Below are 19,133 nucleotides of genomic sequence, written 5' to 3' on the forward strand. Positions count from 1 at the left end.
TCAGAAATCTTGGCTTTATAAGATTAAAACATCGTATTTGTCAAAAAAAAAAAAAAAAAAAAAAGGCACGTTCTCTGAATTAACTCTTTACTGTTCATTGCAGAAAGGAATTACCCAATTTATTTGTTTGATAAGCTGTACATTAAACCATACAATTTTGTGTTCAACTTTCTGGGCTTTTTTCAGTGAAAAAATGGTTGGGTAAATTCAAGACTAGCCAAATCTTTTTTTGAGTAATTTCCATAACTTGAGATACTTGCAGTAATCCAGGTGTAAACTGGAAAGCAGATGAAGATAAGCTGTTAATTAAAACCCCTGGATTGTCACCCATTTGATTAGAAAAGATTCCTCTGAGTTTTGGAGCATGGCATCTGTTGTCTTTGACTTTGGCCAGTGTGGTCAACTGTATTGCACCAGGACTGGTGTCAGACTGGGACCTTGTGCTTTGGGCTGGAGCAGGGAAGGTGGTCTGGGTGTCATTAGTGCTGAATCCTTGTCTCGTATCATCTTCCTCAGTATCTTAGCCACATGTAAGAAGGGAACCAAACCCTGTGGCATTCCTGCTTGGAGTGCAGGGGAAGGAATGCAAGACGTTTATTTAGTACCTGGGGATTATCAGCAGGACATGAGAAGCAGTAAAAGGCTACCTCGTGCCAGCCATGAGTTGTCCCTGGTGGTGGTGTCCTTGCTTTGGTGCCAAGTCTGTCATGGCTGTCACACATGCTAACAGTGCTGTGGGATTGTTAGGAAGTTTTGTTTGTTAGGAAGTACATGGATACAGGCTGTAAAGGTGTGGAGTACGGGCCTTTGTACTGGCCTTTGGATGATAACCTCTTCCAAATCTTTGTTCGCTGGAGCTCCATGCAAATGGTACAATCATCAAGAAACATCGCTGCTCATCTGCGACTCATTGGTCACTTGTTGTCTCTGGACAAGATTTAAGTGAAGATTTTAGTCTTGAGGTGGTTTTTAACTAAATCTAATAGACAGTCATGCAAGACTTGCAAATAAGGAAATAATCTCTTACAGTGGTTCATTGATTGTAATTGATTACATCACCAGCTGTTGTTAGTAAGTGTATTTGATACTGTATTTGCATCCTAATTTGAAACTAGATACTCTTCAGAGTATCCCAAGTGCTTAAACTTTTTCATCAGGAATAAAAGGATCTATACGTAGTAAAGCTAGCCTGTTGTTTAAATAAGCCAATAGGAAGAGCCCAGAGAAGCACACAGGTAAGGAACAAAAGTGGCTAATAACCAGAGCTCATACAATGACAGCATAACTGCAATTTCCATACGTATCTAAGTGTCTTTTTCCTTTTACTTGTATGTCAGTGACCTGGTTATTTACTATGGTTCAAGTTTTCTTTCAGTGGTTTTGTGCCTTGACAGCTGAAGTTTTATTCCTAATGAAGGATCAGTGTACATAAATCAGTTTAACATCTCATTTCAGAAGATACAATAACACCTGTGAACTGATACCTGTTACAAGAGCTAATTTTGGCTAAAGTCTCATTCTGTTTAGACTAATGAAACATCTTCACGCCCTTTCCCAATGTCCCTATTTTTACCTTATGTAAAGAGGCTGTGTTGCTGTGTATCTTCCCAAGAATCCATGTTTTCTTTAGGCTTGCATTTCAGTGGGTTTAAAAATGTCCGTGTTGAAATAGGGAAGCTGTATTAGAGCTCAGATACCGTATTCATAACAATCAATAGTCATGTCTTCAAAAGAATTTGGAAAAAATAAAAAGATGTTTAGGCACCTTAAGTACCTTAAAATGTTCTGGCACTTTGGCGTGCTCCGAAATAAACAAGTGTTTATTTAGGAGCTTAGGTCAACTTAGTGCTTATTGAAAATTGTATATCACATCTCATGTACTTACATGCTGTGAGGTTTTAATAATTTTGTTGCTGAAAAATACCATCTGGATTCCATTAAATGTAGTCTTATTTTACTACTTAGTGATCCTTAGCTGATCCTACAACTTTATTTATTTATTTTCAAAATGGAATATTTTCTTTATAGCCTAGACAGGCCCTAAACTACAGTGACCAGACATGGCATGTTTTATGGGGCCATTTCTTCTTTTTCTTCTTTAAAATCATTATACAGTTATTCTAATAAATGAAATGTGATTTACCTTTTATCCCATGTTTTGTCTTTAAGGTAAATATTTTAAAATACTCCTTTTTTCATGATGCAGCAGGCCGGTGCACTCAAATGTCAGTTTACCTATATGATAAGCACTTGGGGGCATTAACCCCCTTTGTTCTAGCACGGCAGAGTTGCAATAGGTGAGTAATGCTCTTAGATGCTCCAACAAGTAATCCAGAGGGTAGCAAAAACCCTCTGGAGCTGTGCTGATGCCTTTTGCTCACTGTTCTCTGTAGTGATGGATGATGACAATCAGAGCTTTCTGTATTTTCTAATGCTAACTGGAGATAATTACATGCATACAAGTCGAGCAGAAAGGGGCTAGTGAATGCCAATTCATCCTATTAGATAAACAGAACTGAAGTGGAAAATGGAGGACAGTTAAGCAGTTACAAGCATGTTTGCTGTCCTGGTAATGAAAACAAGTTGTAACATCATTGCTCACATCTATATATTAAGAACAAATTTCTGGTGGCATTAGAACAATTTTTTTTATAGTCAATGTTATTACTAAGGCCATAATTATTTCATAATTGCAACATGCCTTGCAGCAAAGCTGTTTTCATGTTGTAGAGATCTTTTTTGCTAATTTAAAAGTTGATTTATAAATTAAACACGTATATTTTTTTAAACTTACAATAGCTCTTAATTGAGATCTGAACAACTTTGCTTTAAGACACTGAATATTGTGCATATGAAAATAGTTGGCTTATTTCTGGAGCTAATGCTCGTGGTGTGCGTGTGTGCACACCACGTGTGTGGATTGGAAGAAATTTGCCCACAGACTTGCATGTCTACCTATGAATATTAAAAGCTGGTTCTGTAGTAAGGATTGATGCCACAGAAGAGGGTGAGATGAAAACCAGGAGAATTTATTTGTGGTGGTTTTACCAGACCCAGTACATTATTGTAAACCCAGCTTTTGAATGCAAAGAGCTCTTGGTTTGCAGTCTGTGACCTATGCAGTGGTTTCTCAGGGATGTTATATTGTATGTTCAGGAGGAAACCAAACAGAGTCTTCTTGCTGAGAAATTAAAACAACTAATTTGGGGAATAACCCAATGGCAACCTGCCAGCCTGCTGGACCGCAGTGGCTAATTTTGAGATGTCACCACACGTGCCTGCTGTCTGTTGTGCATACCTCGCTGTATATTGGTTTATTAGGCAGAAAGGAAGCAAACAACAATTCATGACGTGCTCAAACAGCCTCCAGAGAGAGAGCTGAGCCAGCTCTACAAGTAAGGGAAAGCAGTGCTTGTCATGTCAGGTCTAGTTGTCTGGATAATTGGAGACTGTCAGAAGGAAACGTGTGAACTGCCCTGGGAAATCACATTAGTCATCTGTCTAGCCCACAACATCTCTCTGACAGTCTGTACCCGTTCTGCCAGTAGCTGTTTATCAGTGGCAGGTTAGTATCTTCAACAACAGATGCCTTGGGAATTGTTTTAATGTATGGCATGACGTAATAAGTTTCTGAATTAAACCCTGCCTTTCTGATGGAGTGGAGGACTTCACTTTCCACTGTTGGGATGGCTTTTCTGCAAAGCTCCAGACCTCATGGGTGCTTTGTGGCACAGCTCTATAGGCTGGAGAGGATTTTTTTTTTTTTTAAATGCTTGTTTCAGATTTATTAAGTGGTGCCTCACCCTGGCCTTTGTCAGCACAGGTAAACGAAAGGGCTGTTGGCCATTTGCTGCTGTGTATTACTTCTATCATAAGCAAGCAGAACTCAACATTGCTGCTGCAACAGGCTATGTAGCGTTATGGATGCATGGGTAGATCCTCTGCTATCGATCTGTATGTCCTGAAAGCGTCAGCTTTATGCTGCTTGTGGTACTTGCATCACTGTTTTGGAAGCGTTGGAGACTTCGACCTTAAGTGTTAGGCAGGCCTCTGTCCGGCAAATCTTTTCCTGAGCACTCAGCACTGTTTGCTGATTTGTTCTGGTGGTGGAAATGTGGCCTGAGGATAGGGGCACAGTGAGTCTGTCCTTTACCCTTGTGTTACAGTTACTTGTTTGCAGACAAGGTGACTTAGAAATGCTCAGTTCAACTCTTGGGCAGCACTTTGGGTACCCCTCTCTCTGTATCTGCAGATATATTCCTCTATCTTCCTCTTTCTGAATTTATTCTGATTCGACCAAAGCTGAATATTCTACCCATTCAGTAGGTATTGTGACCAACTATATGGTGTTCGTTTTTGTTTTTTTTTTTTTTCCACATTAAACACTCAGCTGTGTTTTCAGGAATCACGTACAAATGGTGCTGAATCATTCCTCCTTTGTCTTCCTCTGCCCCAAATCTTTCTTTTTCCTTTGTCACATAACTTAGAAATCACCAGTATACCTGCACTTCAGCTTTCTTCTTCCAGTTCCTGTTACCTTGCTTTTGTCAACATTATTCTGTTGCAACTGGGAGAATTAACTTAAGAGAATTGGTAAATAAGAGTCTTACATATTTTTAGTGAAAATAACCACTTTAGGTAGCATCAAAAGTGATGAATTAGATTCTTCTATAGCATTACCAGCAAGTTGTGGAATTAATATACTGGAAATAAGCTTTTCTTGCTTGAAATTTCTTAATGGCTTTAGTATGAAATGCATTTAAAGCAAAACCCTTTGAAACAAACAGAAGTGCGTTGTGCATTGCACGTAGTGCACAAACAACATTGCATATTGTAGTAATTACTTAGTCTTTGTTAGGTGAATGCAGTATTGTGTGACTGGCTATTTGGCTAATAAATACCTCTAAATCAGTTCTCAGTTGAAGAAATTGCCTTCAATTTGCAGTAACATAAGGAGTTTAATCAGTGGTCATGTAAAAAGCCTTTGTGAACTTTAGATATTATTTATTTGCATTCAAGATGTTTTATTAAAGTGGGGTAGCTCTTAAATACCTGTTAGACTTACTAGTTCTTTAGCAGGGCTTTTTATTTAAAATTGTTGTTGTATCTGTGGTTTCATTTAACTGTAAACTGTTTTCTTTTAGGAACTATAGAGATGAAGAGTGTGGCAGATGGGATTTCAGAGGACAATGTTGCTAAACTGCAAGAGAAAGCTGAACCAGGACTTGCAGTCAAACAGAATGGTAGGAAGAATAAAAGCTTGCCTGCCTTTGAAAGTCTAACTACAGTGCTTTGGGGTCAAGCTTGAATCCATGCAGTTAAAATGATTTAAGTTAAATGACTCAATCCAACTGCTCCCTTGTATTTTAATCAAATGTTGTGATTAATGTCCTGGCTGGATAAACGTGTGTTCCCTGATAAACAAGCTAGTCTTGTATCCTTCTATCCTTTCTTACCCTTATGCAAGTTCTCAGAGTTTACACCGTCCCAAGGAAAAATGCACCTGAATCCCTTGGGGACTTGTTCTTTGTAAGAAGTGAATCACTGCATGTTGCCTTTTTGCCCAAATGTTTGGGAGTCTCGCTCAGTGTTTGCATTTTACAGGATTTTAGAGGCAAATTCCATCTCTGCATTCCTACTTCTCCATTTTTTTTTAAAGTTGTGTATGGCTCCCAAGGCATCCATTGTTAATGAGTTATTTGTATCCAGATACAGTACACATGGAGTAATAGAACCAAAATGTAGGAGAAAGAACTGACATTTAAGCAAAAAGCTGTGTTTTTATTTTCTCCAGATCCAGATGCTTGACCTAGTTAGGAGAGTTGATGCCATGTATGTGGGAGGTCAAAGGCTGTTTCCCAGTCCACCTGTGGCCTTTAGGGCCCCATAGCTGGGTCAGTCCAACGAAATGTAGACAGTTGGCCAAGACACTTGCGTGACTTTACACAACTGGGAGAACTTCTATGGTAATTCCTTTTATCTTTTGGAGCTGTCTTGTCCATTGGAATGCATCTGCTATGGAATACAATTTTATATTTCTGTATTTCCAATTTGAATGTGTGTGAGAGAAATACCCCCAGGTTCATTATTGATTTGGATCAGATTTTCAGGTGGTATAAAATACAAGTTGTATTTTCAGCTTTGTTCAGTAAGAGTGTAAAGTACTGGTACATTAGTGAACCTTAATTTTCTGTAAGTTCTTACAGGAATGAAAATTTCTTTCACACATTAAATTGCTTTCCCAATTGGAATGCAAAATCACTTACAACAATTTATAACAGCAGTCATTGCAGATAGCTAAGTTGAGTGCATATTTTTTCAGCAATCAGCATACGTCAGAAGTGACCTGTTCCTTCTTTCTGTATTATTCTTGTAACTGCAAATGAAAGTTTCCAAAGGATGCAATGAAGGAGGAGCCAGGCTCCATCCAGTAGTGCCCAGCACCAGGCTGAGAGGCCCTGGGCACAGCCTGGAGCCCAGGAGGCTCCCTCTGAGCACCAGGCAGCACTGCTGTGCTGGGCGGGTGCCGCAGCCCTGGCACAGGCTGCCCAGAGCCTGGGGGGGCTCCTCCTTGGGGAGCTTCAGGAGGCGCCGGGACCTTCAGCTGAGCCACCACAGCTCCTGCCACTCACCTGACCCATACAAAATGTGAACCTCCTTTCCACAGACGCTGGGAGGGCAGCGCCTTACACCAAGTCATGTCGAGGCCATTCTTTAAGCAGTGTGTGAACGTGTGTGTTAACAGGAAGGAGTGGGAAGCATGGAAGCAGGATTTTTTTGGTGGCAGTGCCAGTTTACACTTGTAAAAGCATTTAGGAAGCTACTGAAACTTGGCTCTGTTTGTCAAAGCATGCCATCCATCAGTCCTTGCAAGATGTTTAAACACTGCATCTGTTGCTTGTGCAGCTGGGCCATGTTAGCATTTAGGTTGATTAACTATGCATTAGATTTATACTCCAGTGGAGTTAAATGGGAGCTGGGTGTTGAGACTGCTTGAAAACCACAGTTGGTGTCCTTCCCCAGCAGCTGTGCCTTTGGAGGTTAGTCAGGGAGGAGCTGAACTCCATTCTCCTATGGGGTTTTCAAGAGCGTGCACAGTACTTGTGGCTACTAAATAAATAAATAAATTTGTGAGCTGTTTCTGAATTTCCTCTGGACCTTTAATTTATGTTTGGGGCTGTGTAAACTGCTCCTTGAAGGAAAGCAATCCCTGTGCTTGTAGCAGTGCAAGGTAGGTTGGCATGGCTTTGCCCCTTTAATCATCCGTTGTACCTTTTTGCACAGCTCCTTTAACTTTCAGGACTGTCTGCTCAGATATTCTATCCACGCAATTGTTTTGATCCTCCACTGTCTTTTGGCTTCTTAAAAACGTTTTGTTTCTGATGTTTGATCTGCTTAATGACCAGAAGAACACTGATGTCTGTAGCACTGCGGTGCAAGTTGCTGGAAACAATCCCTTGTGTTTGTCCCCGTTCTCCTGGCTCTGGCAGTAGATCTCGAGTCCGAAGCTGGTTGTAGTTGAGTGTGTATTTTTCGTGTCTCATTTGGTCAGATTATTTTTAAGGATTACATATAGCTTCTCTGAAAAATCGGCATGTTTGGTATTTCCAGGTGGATTTGCCAGTGACTCAGGATCAGTTGAGCTTATAGTGAGTGACAAAAGACCAGCAGTGAGCATACCAACGATAGCTAAAAACTTCTGGTAGAAATAAAGCGGTGCTTTTTGATAAATAAAGCACTTCTGTGGGACTCTTAACCTCTAATGGTATACATTAAAGATTTTTTTAAAAACTGAATAAAAATACAATTTGTGTTTGCATACTTTGAGTAGACTTTATTCAAGTAGTTTTTAGTTAAAAGAATAGCAAAAAGCCATCTATGAAAGTGCTTTTGTGCTTCAGTTAAGTGCTTTGCTAAGGAAAAAAAAAAGTAATGGTTTATGAGCACTTTATGGTTTTTAGCTTGACAATAAGCAGGTATTGTGAGGAGCTTCTTGCAATGTGTTACAGGTCATTATTATTAATAACCAGTTCAATAAAATGTGCACTTTCCATTTTCTTAATGTCAGTGCGGGACATTGCTGTGCTCTGTTACTTGTGTTTGTGGCTTCTGTTTGGATTAGAGCTGAAAGTTTTATTCCAACAAAACTCCCCTACAACTGCTGGAGAATTGGGCCAGTAACAAAGGGTGAGTGTAGAAATCCCCTGGCAGCCCCAGGGCCTCCCTGGCTCGGCTCTGTGCACGTCGCAGCATCGTGCTGAGGCATCGTCGGAGCTGGGATGAACCAGGGGAGTGAGGTTTTTAACACAGAGTAGCTGATTTCTTGAAGGATTCTTGTCAGCCATCGGCTTTCTGTCTGTGTGAAGCCAGCGTGATACGTGTCAAGGTGCAGCGAGAGCAAGAAATCAGCAGAAGCCCTGGGTACAGCTGCTGCTGTTCCAAAAGCTAAATTATTTAGCAGTGTGCACTCCTTGCTTGATGGTAGCTGTTGACTTGAAAACAGAAATAGGGATCCTTGTAGGCATTTTTTCTTGGGGTCAGGTGTGTATAGAGGCACGAGGGGACTGCAGGAGCTTCCCACAGAGCGGCAGGAACCAGCTGTGTCTAGGATGCGTGGTGGTGTTTTGGAACGAGAAGTAAAGCTGTGCCATTAGTAGTTGTTTCGTGATCTCCATCGTGTGCTAAAATGCCTTTTGCCGTGCAGAAGGAGGATTTGGAAACCCCTATCACACCCATTAGGCAGCTGTGCTAATTGAGCCACCCTGGGAAGTATAGGAAGTTTATGATACAGCCAGCAACTGGGCAAACCCTTTGGATTCAGGCCTGGTGTCTTACTGCAGGGAGCACTTGTGTGAGGCACAGTTGTCTTTCCCCATACTAGTAAGAGTGAGGGAAAACTAACCATAGTGCTTACTAGTTAAGTGCATCTAGTGCTTTCTAAGGTAAGGGTATTTATGTATCTTCCATATGTTCTCCAGTAGACTATGTGTAGGATTAATACACTGTTTAAAGATAAAGTTTCTTCAAAATACTGTATCAAACTACTTAGTAGTTTTAAGTGTGAAGGTCCTACAAGTGAAATGGCTGTTCAGAGAATACACAAACACATTAGGGAGGTGGAATACAAGACTCTGAGAAAGGAAACTCTTTCTTTACCTAGATTTGGGTCTGTAAAAGTCAGTGTGGCTTGGCCTTTGGTGCCATTCATTGGTGATTTCAGAGCTGAGAGATGCTAGGGTGGAAGAAATAGTGTTAAGAGATGTCTTTTGTGTGTGTGGCATTACACAGGAGCAATGCTTACTGACAGGTAGTTCATCTGAGCAAGTTTTCTAGATGGAATTGAAGGACATCAAATGCTTTTTACCTACCAAAATTATTTTGTAGCAACATTAAGGCAGAAAGTGGTGAACGATGCCTGCTCAGTTAGATTGTCAGGGCAAAAAGGCCATTTATCTTCTCTGTGTTGTGGAGGGTGGTCCAACCTGAGCTTGGAAGGTGCGGGGTCACGTTGTCAGCTGCATCGTCTGTCTGGTTTCAACAGCAAATGGGTCAGCCCTACAGAGAGCATCAGAGTGGAGGAATGATAGAATACACACTCATCCTCCAGCCATAGGATCCTTCAGGTTGGAAGGGGTTTTTGGAGGTCAGCTGCTCCATTTCAGCCCTGTTCAGGTCAGGGTCAACTAAGACCAACAGTAACGGAAAATAAGGAGTTAAATTAATGTAAATAAAATCAAGGTTTTAAAAAATCAATGTAGAGATACAGTTTTAAAACCTTTTTTTTTTTTTTCTCTCGTGACTTTGTAGAATGAGCAGCTTGAAATACTGCAGACATTGCCGTGAAATTATGAAAGAACCAAGTGAGATGATGTCATTTAAACATATGAGGGAATTTCACGATATTAAGAAACAAATAAAAAATGAAAGTTTAAACGTTTTTGCTGTGTCTCTTTTGAATTGTGAATACTCTGAGGTGTCTAAGAACTAGAAATTCGTAAGATATTTAACTTTTATATAAGCGAATAGAGTTTTATTTATAAAGTTTGTCATATGATGTATTTCATTAGCATAAATTATAGTGCTGATGAGATTTGAAGTACTGTTGTAAAGAAAAGTTAGATTTTTCTTTGCAACTTTGACAACTAAGCCAAAATTACGCTTTTTTTTTTTTTTTTTTTCATTTAATAGAAGAAGAAGCAGAGAACATTGCTCCTGAAAAGCCTGCAGTGTCTGAAAATGGTGAAGTACCCGATGATCTTCCTCCTCAGGCTATCCAAAGGTTTGTTTCTTTTCTTTATTCTGTCTGAATGAAGCTGTGATGGTGTCAGGAGGTAATTCAGTCAATTTGAAATTTTGTTCATTTTCCTTTCCTTCTACAAACAAAACTAGCATTTTGAAGTGTTTTGGACTTATTTTCATAATCCATGAAGTGCTTTGATGCAATCTTATTAAAGTAAGAGGGATGTGTGGAGTGTCTATTGAGAAGAACATTGCATTATGCAGATGCATTTCCAAAGTATTGTGTTAAGGGTAAGATGAACTTGACTTTCAAATGCCAATTTACTTTTTCTTTGCCCAAAGAAAGGCTATTGCAATTGTATCGCTTTTTTCCTTTTGCAACGCAGCATGTATTTCTAATGCTAAATTTGTTGTTAATTCTAAATTACTGTTGTCTCACTAAAAAAAAATAACCTGGATACAAATCAAGAGGTGGTTCTACGCAAAATCGTAATCTTTTTCTTTAAGGTCACACTTCCTAGATTTTGATTTTTCCTAGACTCCCACTAGGATAGAAGGTATTACTATATTGGATTATATGCTGTGAATGTTTTGAGTGTTTTTATGCATCAACTAAATTACTGAGTTCATCTGTATATGCATGTCTGTCTCTCTGGGGGACACATGAGGCTTCCTTTTAAAATATAAATGGAAAGATCTCTGTTCTTGCAGACGTATTCCCCGTCCCAGCAGTGCGAGACCAGCACCGCCTCGAATAGTAAAACGTCAAGAAAGCACAGAGGCCTTACTTCCAGAAAGGTAAGGAGCGTGAGAGGTGGCAGAGCAGACTTTGCTAGCTCTCGTGCCACAGTATTATATTTTCTGTCTAGCCCCTGCCCCTGTATAGCATTACCGGGGGATCACCTTACTGCTCATTGATTCAGATTAGAAAATTCAAGCCTGCTTTATTTGTTTACTGTTTCTCCAAATCCAGTGCATTATCTAAAAGTTACAGTTAGTAGCCGCATCTGCAAGTTCAAAGATACATTTTATTTATTTATTTATTTATTTTTGCCTTTGGGAACTCTGAAACAGGTAAGGCTAGAACATTAAGCTACTACTAGAAGAGTTCTGTAAAACATACAGTGAATATTGCATGCTCCAGAAGGCTGAAACAGCCACTTGAAATGATGGCCCAAATGGCTTATGGGTGACCTCTATTAAATGCTGAGCACTAAAGCAGTGTGTCCAGAAGGAGAGTAATGTCCTGTTGTGAGAGGAGGATGACTGACTGTTTTCAGAATTGGATTGTGACTGGAAATGACAGAACTTTACGTGCTGCTTTATGTTATGGGAGGAAGGGAGAGAGCTGCTGTCTCCTTTATTCTGAGTAGATCTTAATGGGATTGGACAGATCTTAATAGATTTTCATTTTTGTTTTGTCTCTTTCAGGAGTGGTAGTGGTAAAACAGTCCCAAATGTGATCACAGACCAGCAGATTTCTAATGATGATGATGACCAGTTTGTGGTGGAGGCAGCCCCACCAGTGCCTGAAATGCCAGAGATGGAAACGGTCTGTTAATGTTGCAATTATAGCACCTTTTTCCACGCTTTGTAGCTTTCTTTTTTAAAGTAGCTTCTAGCTAAATGTTTCTTTGACTAGTTGTATGTTACAGCAATGTTAACTTTTTGCAACTAAAGCTTTCTTTCCTGCATGTGTAGGAGCCAGAAGTGGAACTGGTCGAGGATGAAAAGCACGGTATGTTTGTTTGCTTTTATATATATTTGTATACATAAATGTATAGAATAAAACCACAATTTTAAACCAAGTGCTGAGCGCAAAATAGGCTGAATACAGTAGCAAGATAACTTCTTGAAGGGACAGTAGCTTGCAACTTTTGCAAGACAACCAGGAAATATTTATCAAATACCACCTTGTTAGCTGAGCAGCAGGATTTACAGCTGATGTCAAATGCAGTGTCACTGTTTACATCTCTCAGAGAGACAAGATGGGATTGGTTGTTGAATGCAGGTTATGGAAAAGCTTCTAGAAAAATTCATATGCTGGTTCTTTAAAATAGTTATGCTTTCTTGTGATCTCTGATTCAGAGGCTTTGATTCATTATGGTTAAATCAGATGTAACTTAGGCAGGTGTATTTATCTGTATCAAAAAAATCCTATCAAAGGAATATGTATATGTATGTGTATATAAAAAGATACTGGAGAAAATAGATCAAAAAATACCTTGTATCTGAGTAATTAAAATACATAACAGAATGCTGTTCTTGTTGGTTTTAATGTTGTTGTCTGAATATTCTGGATAATATTATAGTGTCAACCAATGCTGAGAAATGTACTGATTTTCACCAGGTGGGCTTGTAAAAAAGATCTTAGAAACAAAGAAAGATTATGAATCATCACCAAAATCATCGAAGACAACAGAGAGGGTAAGATGGTAACGGCCTTTAAAGAATAATGAATATTAAATATTGTAATAGTGACCTTTTCTCTCCCTTACTGATTTTTTTTCCTATTTTTGACCAAACTTACCTCCCTCACATGTTACCACTGTTTTCCTCCTTCAGTCCTTTACATTCTCTGCGTTGTGCTCTTTCTCAACTTGACTTCTTGTGTTTACTGAAACGCTGAATAAAATCCAGAACTTTTTCAGGTAGTCTTTAGCCTGTTCTTTTTCCGGAACAAAGTCTGCTGATTTCAGCCTTGCCCTAGATGTAGTAGGACATACTTTACATTTGTACAGCTGCAGCATTATTATTTCAATCTTAATTGTCCTCTAGGCATATGAAGAACAGTGTCCTGTTGCCCGACAACTGTTATCATTGCCTAAAAAAATAAGACCTCTGGTGCAGTTAACCATATAGAGTGTTTTCATATCGCTGGATGTTACCTTAGTAACATCTAGCACACCCCAATGTTACACTCTGAATCTATGAAGTGATTTTATTTTATTTCCCCAGCCAGCAGTTGGGAAAGGGAAAGAACTAGGTGTGTATGGCTTTTATGATTTTTTGTTTTTGTTTTGTTTTTTTTCCCCCTTGGGAGGGAGGGGATTGACAGCTTAAAAAGGATCTAGAAAAGGTCTAGCAGTGGTCAAAAAAAAAAAAGGCAAATGGTTGAAACACCAAGATTTTAATGTCTTCTTGTCACAACTGGAAAGCTTTTGCCCTTTTAGCTTTGTAAAGCTCATGTTGCAAGAAGCAGCAAAAGGTAGGGGGGCATTTTTAGATTGAGTTTTTTGGTCCATTGACCCTTTGGCAGATTTTTAAATCAATGAGGTAGTTTGTTGTGCTGATGAGGAGACGCCGAGAAGTGCAGTTCAGAATGCTGTTATAAAAATACAGACATACACCACATTTTGGAAAGGCAAATACTTTTCAAGAACTCTTATATTTTCAGTTGCACATCTCTTTTAATGTTAATTCAGTATTGTAGTTTTTTTACCAACCATATTCTTTTTCTGGGGGGGAATAATCCATGATTTGGCATGCTGCAGTTTGATAAGGTGCCATGACTCAGACCTCAAGAGTTAAGCTTCTCACAGTGCTGAGTATCAAGCTCTTTCAAATAGTTCTCTGAAATCAGTAGTGACTTTTTGAAGCCTTGACCATTTCACTGCCTCTTTTCATTTTATCAAATATAGTTATTTGGCAATGAGTAAAATGCACAGCTGGAAAAAAAAAAGTCCCTGAGGGACCAAAAGTGTGGTAGACAGTAGGCTGTTTAAAAAAATATTTTTATCTAGATCTTGTTCTTCATTCTTCAGAAGCAATTACTTCATAATTGCTTCTAGCAATCTGCAGCAGAAGGGACACAGCCATAACTTTTTAGGGTTGCAGTTTTGGGAGGGTAAAATCAACACTTCTCTTATATAGAGACATTCCTGTATGCTTTCTTGTTTAGTAGTAGTAGGTTATGCTGTCCTACAAACCAGCCTTTTTCATGCCATCCCCAACATGCTGAGAAAAACAGGGAGGTAGATCAGAGCTGTGGGTTATCTTCCTATCTGAAGTTTGAGACTGTCTGAGATCCAGGCCTGCCTGGCTGACAAAAATCCCTTTCACGTATTGCAAGGGCTGAGATTAGGAAGAATTAATTTTCTTCTTTAATATAGGAAAACACCTTTGGTCATGTTACATTATAAATTGACACAGCTTAGCCTAAGTTGCTGAATTATGTACCATTTATTATAAACATGCAGCCTGTATTGCCTACGTACTGATCATTTAAGTGCTGTTGGCTATTTCTAATGAATGTCTGATGTGAAAATTTGCCTGCTGAGTAAGTTCTGTCTTTATATAGCTGTTTGGAGAAAAGAAGGGTTTAAAGGTGATATTGCTGTGTTTATGCAGTAGCTCTAAAGCTCATTACTGGAGTGTATGTTGAGCTGGCACTTGTGAGAACACGAGATGCAGCTGTTCCTGTTCCTGGTTTTATAACTAGGTGGTGCTGTTCCATCATCAATCTCCAGGCTAAGTTTTGGGACGGCAGTAGTAGTTGATTTCATGATTTTTCCTGCCACTACAGAACTGTACTGAAGGCTGTGTTGTTCTGTATTGTGTCCTGTCAGGTTGAGCACTGGACGTAGAAAGGGACAATGGGGAGGATTTACAAAACCTCATGGATTTCATGCTCGGGAAGCTTCCTCTGGTGATTGTACTGAACTTTTTTTCTCTTTTTTTTCCCCCCTATTTTTATTAACTAAAATGACTCACTGTTAACCCCTTAGATTTTTTTAAATGCACGTGGACAATTGCGTCCACGTACAATCATTGTTTAGTCCCATTGCCTAGTTTCAGTCTCTAAAACATTCATTCAGTCCTCGTTTGTCTTTTGTTGCATTTTTTGAAGCACTGATCTGCGTTAGCAGCATTGATAATGGACGACTAATTCTGGAAAAAAAAACCTGCTGACTTCCTGGTCTGTCACGTGCAACATACAGCAGTAAGCTCCTGGAATATCATCTGATCTCATATCCAAGCAGCTGGCTGCTGCTGCGTTAGGTTTCCTTGCTGCTACTGCTTTTCAAATTATGTTGAAGAAGTTGTCGTGATCGAGAGAGGAGAAGCATAGTTTTCCTGACAGCAGAGGGAAAATCAGTGCACAAGGTGATTAAAAATGCTCAGAGCTGGTGCCTGGGACTTGACAGATATAGCTCAGAAAACATGAGCTGGAGAGAATACTGAGTTCTGGGGATTTATTTTGGAGGATAGAGATGCTGTGATGCGGGATAAAGTAAATGTAAAACAAAACAAAAAAAAAAAAACAAAAAAAAAAACATTTCCAATGTGATGTTGTCTCTAGGAGTCTTTCAGGGGCCCAACATGCAGCGTGTAGCAGGTATGGGTCTGGCGTGCTTGTGCGTGACCTAGACGTTCCTGAGATCCCAAGAAGACAGCGACGGGAGTTATTCCTGTGAGAGAGCAGAGCAGCGGTTTTGGGAAGGATAGTTAGTGGTCTGTGGAATCTCTTTGGGGAGAGGCAGCAAAAGTAATTAAAAAGAAAGAAGAGTTTCAAGTGGTGTATTCCTGCCAAGTGCTCCAGGCAGGCAAGTGGAACCAAGTCCCGTTAAGTTGCTGGGACTGTGAGAATGGGTCAGCGAACTCTGGCCAGCGTGTTGTGTTAAATAGCCGTATGTTCTGTGCCAGGTCTAGCTCTGCAGTCTGCTGGGAACAGTATCAGTCTGAGATTTGACCATTTCTCCCCAGACTGTCAGCTCTTTTGTTTAATTTGTTTTCCATCAAACTCTCCAGAAGAAATATCTTCTACATCAGTATGCAACAGGATTCCAAAATGTATTATGCATGGAAGAGTAAAATGTGATTCTACTTCTGCATTTTGGAGTAAGGTAACTAAATTCCAGTGAAAACTAGAAAGAATACTTGCTTTGGGAAATTATAGCTGAAGGTTATCCTCATGTCTGTCAGTAAGAATGTTTATCTTCCATGGTTTTCTTAAACTATTCAATACGTATAAAAGAAATTAAATGTTTTCCCAGTTATATTCATTAGTCTTTAAAACCTTGTTTTTCTGCAAGTTGAGAAAATGAAGGGAGAAGAGGACATATCTGTATTCTGAGCTCTGGATTCTTTGGCTGATGCTTTATTAAGTCCAATATTCAGCATTCAACTGATCAGTGGATCTACCTGATTTATTGTGGATTAGTCAATTAGAAATTAGGTGAAGCTGCTGACTTGATACTTAATCAAAGTGTAGCACTCCTGGGCATGTTTCACCCCTTTGCTTCTAACTGCTGATTGCAGAAGAGAACTTATTTGTGTTAAAAACATTCATCTCAAACCTTTGCTGTGCTGAGTTTCCCAAACATACGTTTGCTTTTTAAGAAACTTTAATAAAGAAAACGAAGAGGGAGGAAAAAAAAAAGAAAAAAAAAAAAAAAAAAGAGTGGGACTTTCATCACATAGATTTTGCATGTGCAGAAACTTAAAATAATATACACAATTTTCAGGTCAAACAAAGAGGTCATTCTGGAAATACACAAGATTTTTGCTGCCTTGATTAGCTGTGTTCAGCTTAACAAATTCCTAAAAAGAATTCCTAAATGTATTTGTTTAGAATGTAATCCTCTTATGTTAAACAGAGAAAGAAACAGATGGTACCTTTTGTATTCCACTTCATTTATTTGATGTGTGGAAAATATAGGCAGGTTATTAAATAGTTTAAGCAAGTGGGATCACGGAATTCCCATCTTTACACTACCAAATGCAGTTCGTAGGCTTCAGAAAAGCAGCTTTGAGGTTTGTGCTAGGAACAAGTGATATTAAAATGGCTTAGCACCTGGACCATATTAACCCTAATTACAGATGTTGTAAATTAAGTAGGTACTTCTGAGCTTAGAACAAACAGAATCGTTGCTGATTCTGTTTGTTTAAAGTTCTTCAGGACATTGATTTTTACATTAATCCATCAGCTGGGCAGCGTTGTGCGTCCCCTCCAGCCAATGCAATTAGCAGTGTGACGTGTTAACCATATGTATTCGTGTGTCCCACCATTTAGGTGTCTTGAAGAGGCTCACGGTTGAAGACCACAGCTTCTTAGCTTCTTAGTAACAACTCTCAGAAAAGAAATGTGGCCCTCAAGTAAGTGTGTTAAAAGCTGTGAACGCAGGAATGGGATTTTTGTCACTCTTGTGATATTCCTGGTGTCATGGCTCCTTTGCTGTGGCCTTCGCACACAAAAACACAAATGTTCTCTCCTGTGGATATAATATAAATACAACGTGAGACAGCAGATGGATATGTTAAACAGAAAGCATGTACAAAAGTGCAGCGAGGCAGCTGTGGTTTCCAACCCCAGGAAAGGATGCAGCCTATCAGTGGTGTAGCAATTGTGTGGTGTAGGAGACAGTGCAGGTGATTTTCGTGTATTTCAAGAAGCTTATCAACTGATCCGGCTAGGATATTCTCCTGGGGCACAGACTGGTGTGGAAGCAGTTGGTTTACACAAGGAGCATGAGGATTGCAAATTTTGGACAGGAAACAGGCTGCTGTTTCAAGAGAAAAGGAGGTTGCGGACCCACAGTTTCGACAGTGTAGGAAGAAAAGGAAAGTGGGACAGGACTGGCACCCGTTATGCCCTTATAGCTGAGTTAAAGCTATCTGCTCTCATTAATTACTGCTAGAGTTGTCTCGTGGTGTGTGTGTGTGTGGTCAGGCTCACAGGATTCTGCTTAGCGTGCTGAACGTTGCTCCAAATACGTGAGGTTTTATTCTCCACAGCACAAAGTTACCGGGAAGGAAGGCAAGCTGGCTCAGGGGGCTGAGGTGGGATGTTTACCCACGTCTGAAAATTCCAGCTCTTTTTTAGAGGTGTCAAATGTGAACTGAAGGGTGTGTGTGTGTGGAATCTCCAGCTCCCTGCCCTAAAAAGAGCAACCTTTTTTTTTTTTTTTTTTTTTTTTGGTCTTTTGGTGTCTTCCAAGTGTGAAAGAGGTCAGCCTAACTCTGGTGAGTCTAGCAGCAAAGAACATCATGTCTCTGCCTTGGCCTGCTACTGAACTCAGTACCTGGCATAAGCAGAAAAAGCATCCTGTTCATTTGAAGTGATTTAACATTTACCATTTTCCCCTCTGTTTCTGTGAAAGAGTTTCTTATGGTGATCCCTGGTGGATAGTTACAATCTGCTTAAAATGCAGACTCTGTAAAAACCAGGAAAAGAAAACACCCTTTATGATCAGAAAATATTTTGTACAATAAAAAAGCCCACGTTGTTGTTTTTGCATCGAATGTATCAAAATTACTTGTCCAAAATGAAGTTTCTGTCCTGTCCTAGCCATAGAAAGAGCTGGGAGGGAAATGGTACTGCTCAATAAAACTGTGATTACTTGGGTCTGTTTCCATAATGGGACATAACACAATTGTTAAAAGGGGCTGTAGAAACTATTAGCTGCTTGATGGATGCTTGCTCTAATTTGTTTCATATTTAAAAACTGTTAATTTTAAACGTGGAAACAAAGGAGAAGCTATATAAAAGCAATCAAATCCTGTTTCTAGAAATGAACTTTTCAAACACTGTGGGGAAAAAAAATCATGCCACCTCTTTAACGCAGTAGACGTTAGGCATTTCCAATGCCCTCAACAGTATGGATATTGGGAATGGATGTCCTGTGAATGATCCTTTTTATGGAGCTGTGCACGCTGTAATATTTATAATAATTGCTTTAGCGAGGGTAAATTCTGGTGGTTTCTGGAAGCCTGTTGATAATATCCCCTGTATTGATTAAAAAGAAAATTTCTGCTTTTTAATTTCTGAGGTCCCTGCATTTGAGTCCACGTTGTGTTCTGTTCGGATTGAGGTAATGGGAAAGGCAGACTTTTTCCCAGGAATCCAAAATAAACATTTATCTTGGTGCCTTATGAAAAACATGAAGGAAAGG

General features: G+C 39.5%; 1 protein-coding gene across 2 annotated transcripts in view; it reads left to right on the plus strand.

The window, feature by feature from the left end:
* The window catches only part of TRAF3IP1 (TRAF3 interacting protein 1), a 42,463-nt gene that overhangs the window by 16,073 nt on the left and 7,257 nt on the right, over positions 1–19,133 (plus strand). For both annotated transcript variants that reach the window (XM_082762857.1, XM_082762858.1), the window contains 6 exons: positions 5,145–5,243; positions 10,189–10,279; positions 10,951–11,037; positions 11,671–11,791; positions 11,941–11,977; positions 12,590–12,666. In XM_082762857.1, coding sequence (XP_082618983.1) covers positions 5,145–5,243; positions 10,189–10,279; positions 10,951–11,037; positions 11,671–11,791; positions 11,941–11,977; positions 12,590–12,666 — 512 coding nt within the window. The remainder of the gene's footprint in view (positions 1–5,144; positions 5,244–10,188; positions 10,280–10,950; positions 11,038–11,670; positions 11,792–11,940; positions 11,978–12,589; positions 12,667–19,133) is intronic.

The sequence above is a fragment of the Aythya marila genome (genome assembly GCF_965140915.1).
Source record: "Aythya marila genome assembly, chromosome: 6".
Lineage (NCBI taxonomy): Eukaryota > Metazoa > Chordata > Aves > Anseriformes > Anatidae > Aythya > Aythya marila.